This window comes from Pholis gunnellus (genome assembly GCF_910591455.1).
Source record: "Pholis gunnellus genome assembly, chromosome: 14".
In the NCBI taxonomy this organism is placed as follows: Eukaryota; Metazoa; Chordata; class Actinopteri; order Perciformes; family Pholidae; genus Pholis; species Pholis gunnellus.
This window is the reverse complement of record NC_136541.1, coordinates 2213030-2219979: the sequence shown is the minus strand read 5'-3', so window position 1 is coordinate 2219979 and position 6950 is coordinate 2213030. Positions and strand designations below refer to the sequence as shown.

At 36.8% G+C, this 6950-nt stretch overlaps 1 protein-coding gene across 1 annotated transcript in view; it reads left to right on the top strand.

The window, feature by feature from the left end:
* stard3nl (STARD3 N-terminal like) overlaps positions 1-2653 on the top strand; it is a 9360-nt gene extending 6707 nt beyond the window's left edge. The window contains exons 7-9 of the mRNA XM_079173934.1: positions 191-289; positions 946-1013; positions 1111-2653. Of these exons, the coding sequence (XP_079030060.1) occupies positions 191-289; positions 946-1010 (164 nt within the window). The 3' untranslated portion in view covers positions 1011-1013; positions 1111-2653. The remainder of the gene's footprint in view (positions 1-190; positions 290-945; positions 1014-1110) is intronic.
* The last annotated feature ends 4297 nt before the right edge of the window (positions 2654-6950 follow it).

The following is a 6950-nucleotide window of genomic DNA, read 5'->3' as shown; positions in this document are numbered from 1 at the left end:
CAGCTTGAGGTAGTAGCAGTAGTAGAAGCAGCAGCAGGGGGCGGAGCTTAGCCAAGGGTCGATTACTGCTGTTGATGTTTTTCTACTAGTCAGAGAGTATTACCACCATTAATACTACAGTATTCAGTCTCTCTCCTGCTGTTACAGTTGCTGCTGCGTTCATGTCTCCTCCTCCTTCCTTGTGTTTCAGGATATCAGTCCATCATGGACGCCACAGAGCGAGCTCCTCTCATGTGTCCGGGTCCTTTATCTGACGGACAGTTCTACTCTCCACCAGAGTCTGTGGCAGGTCTGTGAACTCCCATCAGCCCCCAAAATATCTCACACTCACTAAAAATCATTGTATTTGTCCAGGTTTCTTTAGATATGTTTCTAACTATGGAAAATGTGAGACATTTAGTTCAATGAATAAAAACTAAATGATGACGTCACCGGGAGAGAGAGGATAACAGACTGCACTATTGTTTATTTCATCGTACTATATTATGACTTTTTCTTACATTTTTGGACATTCTATGATATCATGTAACTTGTTTAGAAATGTTATACTATGACATTTTTGGAAATAAAATATTATGACTTTTAGCATTTTATGACTTTTAGCATACTAGACTAAAGACATTTTATGACTTTTTTCGACAGACTATGATTTTCTTTAGTACGTTTTTGACTTTTATTTGTAGTTTTTTTTCAACATACTGTACTGACTGTTTGAGAAATGCTTTACTAAGACCTTTTCATGACTTTTTACAACATAGTTTACTCTGACTTTTCATGATTTCATTCAACATGCTATACTAAGTTCTTTACTAAACTGACTTTTTTTAGACGTACTTTGACGTTTTCTTACTTTTTTAGACGTACTTTGACTCATTTTGACAGTTGGCTACCTAAGTTTTGCCATTTTTTAATGTTCACACTGATTTGTTTGTGCCTCTTGTTCAGACTCTGACGAGGAACTGGATGATAAACATGATCCAGAAAAAGGGCTGATTCAGCAGGTGATCTAGCAGGTTTGTAGTGACGCGTCGTGTTCACGATACAGTTGCTATCTTCACCCAAATCATGAACCTCATTTTGATCATTTTCCTTTTTTATTATTCTCCTCAGGATCTCCACTTCTGAAGTTTTTCCTCCTGCTCCTCTTGTGCTACTGAGGGACACTTCTGCCTTACACATTCTGCCATTTTTGTCTTTATTTAACAAAAAAAAGAAGAGGTTTTTGTATATCCATCCCCACGAATGCACGGCTGTTTCTGACATCAGTCTCCTGCATGTGCACCCGGGACCGGAAAAGTGCCGCTTAAAAAGCAACTTCAGCATCACGACCTGTTAACTTTCCCTTCGTATTTAATAAACTCTGGAGCGTCGAGGAGAATTGATGTTCATGAATATTACACACAAAATGAAACACTGTGTCCCAAGAGAGTGAAAATGATTAGATTTGCTGTATTTCCATATTTTACTAAACCTTTGTCAAAAGAAGAACACGACTGTTTATTTCTTTCCCTGAGGAATGAACGTCTTCTACTCACACGGTTCTGTTGCCGATCATTTCACACGCTGGGGTTTGAAGTCACTGGAAAGGAAAGTAAGCTTGCAGACCGCAGAGGCGTAATATTTAAAATGTACTGCGCTTAATAACTGAGAAACACATTTGACCGCTTCCAGGACTTAAAAAGTGGAGAAGCAGCTTTGCACGAAAAAAAACACGACAGTGTCAAGATTTTAGGAACATTATCTGCTTTAAAAAGAGTGAAATACTAAACGAGCCGTTGATGTCCAGCACTTACACATGAAGGTTTGAGCTGCTCGCTGTAAACTGTACACTGCTCACAAACAGCTGCTACCGGACACAGTGTGAGCTCAAGAACAGTTAAAGATTACATGTACATATCTTCATGCATGCCTTGCAAGCCGAGTGGTTTTGTTTTTATGAAACGCTCGTCTAAAACACAATCATTAAAATGTGAAATCTTGTCTGGTTGTTTTGGCATCATTGTTCTCCTGAACTACAGAGACCCAAAGTTATGAGTATATTAATTATTATATTATTTTGTTAATCGGTAAAGTCACTCAGGCTATCCAGTAAATCTAGTGGAGGAGAAATTACTATATTTGACTTTTTATTGAAATCTTTATGACAAAGTATTTACTATGAAATCATTTTAAATGACATGCTATACTATAATGGTTTTGTGAAATGTTCTATCATGCCACTGTATTATGACGTTTTTATGGCATTCTATACCGGACACTTTTTAATGACATTTGATGGCACGCTGCACGATGACTTTGTGTAGTTTTTACACCATAAAACGTTGCAAACTAAACCATCGCTTTGTTAGATGTATTAAGTTCCTTCTTTTTACTGTTTCTTATATTGTAATATATATTATAACTTTTAATCATTTTTTTCGACATGTGACACACTATACTGACTTGTTAATGTCTTTAATGAATCTTGTCGACATGCTGCTGTACTGTCAGGATTTCTTTACGAAATATTATACTCTGACTTTATGACTTTTTTCGAACATGCTATACTATGATTTTTTTAATGTCTTTAATTACATTTATCAACACTGACATACCATAATGTTAAATGAAAGTATTTTTGTGCAAAATATATTAGACTTTTTTTCAAAACATGTTTCAACATTCTATGCTTTCAGCGTTTTGCTGCTGCTGCTGTTCCTCCGGATGAAATTCTTTTTGAAGCGCACTAAACTAAACTAAACTAAACTAAACTAAACTAAAGGAAAACAGCGTTTCGTTTCGTCATGTTTTTCTTGTTTGTTACAACAGCCGTGCAAACGTGTTGCACAATGACACTAAATGGTCCTCGAATCTTTATTACCTTTCTATGACATTTATCGTCATACAATTACTTTTTTGTGACATACTATAATATGGCATATTATACTATAACTTTTTAATAAGATACTATACTATGATATTTTTACAACATACTATAATACGACACATTCCATTGCATTCTAAATGCTATGACATTGATTTGGAAGTATTTATGCCATACTCCACTAGGACATTCTTTATATGACATACTATTATACGACATTTGCACGGAGAATCAAACCCATAAACCAGCAGTTTCTGTAATACTGTTTTATTATTTTTTCACATCTTTATTGACAGAAGTCAAGTACCCAAGGCATTCGTAAACAGTGTGTCCACAGATCTACATGTAGCCTGTCATCAGTGTAGTTCAGTCAGTCAAAAACACTTTCCTTTTGAAATAAATACAATACTGATTTTTTTTTTTTTTTTTAAAGAAAAGAAGTAAACAGAATATTCTAACCTACATCTGCCTGAAGGAGCTCACACAGATCCAGAGCATGTGTCTGTTGTCACGGTCTGGGTATGAGGCCACATCACGACATGAAACGACTGCACGACACACGGAGGGAAACGACGACTCCTTCGCCCCAAAGAGGAGGCGAGAGGAGGAGAAAAACTAGAGACGCTGTAGAATGTGGCGTCCACAAATGTCCGCGGACTCAGAGAAAATCATCAACGTGTGGGTGAAATACTCAGACCAACTGCATGACGGGTTTTTGTTTCTGAGCTGATACATACATTTTCAGGATATTGTAGGTCTCTAAACCTGTAAAAAACACAAATGATGTCCAAAATTCAGCTTCATTTTGCAAAAATATCATGTTTGAGCTACTCAATGTGAAATCAGAGCGTTATTGTTGCTAATTGACATGCTGTATCTCAGTTGTTTTACAGTATAAATACACAAACAGGAAATGTAAAGTTGACAATACATATTTTTTTCAAAGCCCGCTGAGTTTTGGCCACATCTTGCCCGTTTGTCACACCACTAAATGAGGCCATGGATCCAGCCTTAAAAGGGAGAAAATGATATTCTATATTTACCTCATCGTCAACAAATCCAATTAAAAGACCAAAAAACATAAATGTATGTTTCTCCTCTTAATATATGTTCTTCCCTTGTGCAATAGAACTCCATTAAAACACACCAATGAGCCTCATGACATCACCATGAACACAAACACACCATTCTGACGTCCTGCTGCCACAAATACCAAATGTGGATTAATCCGCCGCTGAAAGTAGTCCCCCAACAAAAGCACTATTTCCTCCTGTCTGATAACAAAGTGACCAGCTGTTTAAGGAAATGACGGAGCCTAAACTATATATTTGAGAGTTTGTAAAGATTTTAAAGAGTTACGGACGAACAAATTGTTGCTTTTTTTTTGGTCTTTTTATGGGATTTGTAGACAATAAGAAACATATAAAAACCAGAAAACCAAACAAAGAAAATAGGGAGCTCATGAAAGGGGAGCTAAGAAGTAACTACAGAGTAGGCATCCGGAAGGTGGACTCAACATTTCATCCCCTCGAGTGTCGCTTGTGATTGTGAAACAGGAATCGTCACACAAACAAAGAAACACAGAAAAAAGAAAGGTCGGCACAGAGAAGCAGGACGAGTGTCTCCGCGCTTCACTAACGACACAGAGTCCACGCTGGAGTTCGTCCTGTTCTGTATTTTGTCGTTTGCTCACATGAAGATGGAATGTCGGGTTGTGTGTTTCTACTCTAGTCTACTGTGTTGATGCCATGTGTCAAAAGCCAGAAGACCTGATCTTCATCTGTAGAACATTCAACACATCTGAGCTGAATGATACGTTTGTTTCATTGGAGCCTTGAAAACCCCAAAAAACATCAGTTTGTGTCTCACGTTCAAATCGTTTTTTTTTACATTTGAGACTTCTGAACTGTTTTGGTAACATGATCAACGCCAGAGTCTCATCAGAGAGTCAAATTAATGTTTGAGTTTTGGATTGTGTTTTTGAACGATCAGCTGGTTAGTTGTGAAAATAACTGTCGGATTAATCAATGAACTAAATATTGTTTTGTTAGTTGCTTCGTGTTGAGGCATTAATCACTGAGAAGTTGGCTGCCATTACCCACTATTGTATTATTTAGCATTAATAAACGATTCTGGAATCAGAGAACATTTTAAAAAAGACGTTAACATAAGAACTTAAGAACATGGCTCTCTAGGAAATAAGTGGATTATTAGTAAATAATATTATTTAAAGTTCTTACAGCTCAGAAATGGACCAACTCTTTACGATGTCACATGAATTTTCCCCGATTGGAAGCAAATTATCACATAACAATCTTTATTTATTATAAGTAACTGGTTATCCAGCTGTCAAATGGATCCATTCGTGAATATTTAATGTTGAAATCTAAATAGCACTGAAATATTTTACTTTGAAAACCATTTGTCTGAATTAATGTGGTTTAAATGGATCTTTTGTTTATTCGTTTTAGGATTCAAAAACTGAAGCGCCGATTATGTTCCGAAAAAATAGACAAATGTAGTAATATTATAATTAAGGTCAGAATCCAGTTTCTTACACAGGCGATTGTGAAGTTATGAGACTGATATTCAACATAAAAAATAACTTTAAATGACTTTAGCAAACAGGAAACCACATCAATTAAAATACATAGTTTCAAAATAAAAGATTCCGGAGCTATAAATTCAGTGGTATTTAAATTTCAACATTAAATGATCAGTAGTCACGATTAGATATTCAGTCGCTTATAAAAAATGAACTAATTATTACGGCATGTCTCCGCTTCCACAGGCAGCTAAATCCAAAATGTTCACTATTTTATCCACTAACTCATTTTAGAATAAAACGTTTAAATGTGGCTGAATTGTTCCTACAGAAAAATAAAACGTATAATTTATAGCTGCTGTCTTTAGATTAGATTTCAGTGTTGTTGAGTCCTTAGGGTCTCATGTGAAAAGAATCTGCTAGAGTGGTGAGATCATTTTCTAAACAAAAAGTAAATCATGTGCTATTGGACTGAAAACTCGAGAACATTTACTAAATGGCTTTTGTATTACGGGATTGTTTTTTTTTAAGTTGCCGTTTTCAAAATCAGAAACGAACCTCGACTAATAAACAAAGATGGACGAAAAGCCCCAAAAATGTGCTGATCCGACAGATCCACAACAACTCCATCAGCTGATGAAGATCATGTGATCCGATCGAAAGCTCCAGAGCAGCTATGACGTCAAGCTGGAGGTGAAATTGTTCATTTGTATTTTAAAACAGTTGCATTATCATTTCTGGCAGATATTTTGTAAAATAAGCGTTTTTAAGACACAAACACGCGATAGCATGACGTTTTTCTTTACGTTGTAATAATCGATTGTTGAACTGACGGCAGCGTGAATTCTTAATTCTTCTGCACGTGAACTTCTTCAGCTACTGGGCCTGAACTGGGGGAGCGATCTAGTGCTAACACGATTAGCGATTAGCGAACTGAAGAACACTCAAATTTAATTTAACAACACTTCTGATAGTCGATCGAGACACTAAACATTTAAAAGTTACAGCTTCTCAAACGTGTTCTGCTGCTTTTTTTAATCACTGAAAACTGAATCAACGCGATGGCCATTTTATTCACCGTTTCTCTTTAGATCAGAGAAACATTAAACTTTAAAGGATAATCAGCTGATTTATAGATAAAGGAAACGATCACTAGCTGCAGCTCCACAGTGAACGTTACAGCTTCTTCTGTACTTCTCCAGCCAGTTTTTCTTAAACTAGAAACTGTTGCCTTCTGTTTTACTTTCCACACTTTAACCTGATATGTGGCGAAGAAATCCTATTCAGTCGTTACCCATAAGTCATTGGGGCGACTGGTTAATTGTTTAGCAAATTTCCCACCCAGGATCCATCCCAAAATACCAAGAAGAATAGAAGACGACGGTCGACCTCTTTCTCCGCCTACGTGTTGCTAAATGAACGGTTGAGTCTCTCATCTCCTGGTGAAGAGTCACAAACACAGCGAGTCAAAGATTTCTTCCAGACGAGTGAAAGGATCCTCGGCGACTCGTCCAGCCGGGGGAATGTGGTCGGGGGGGGGGG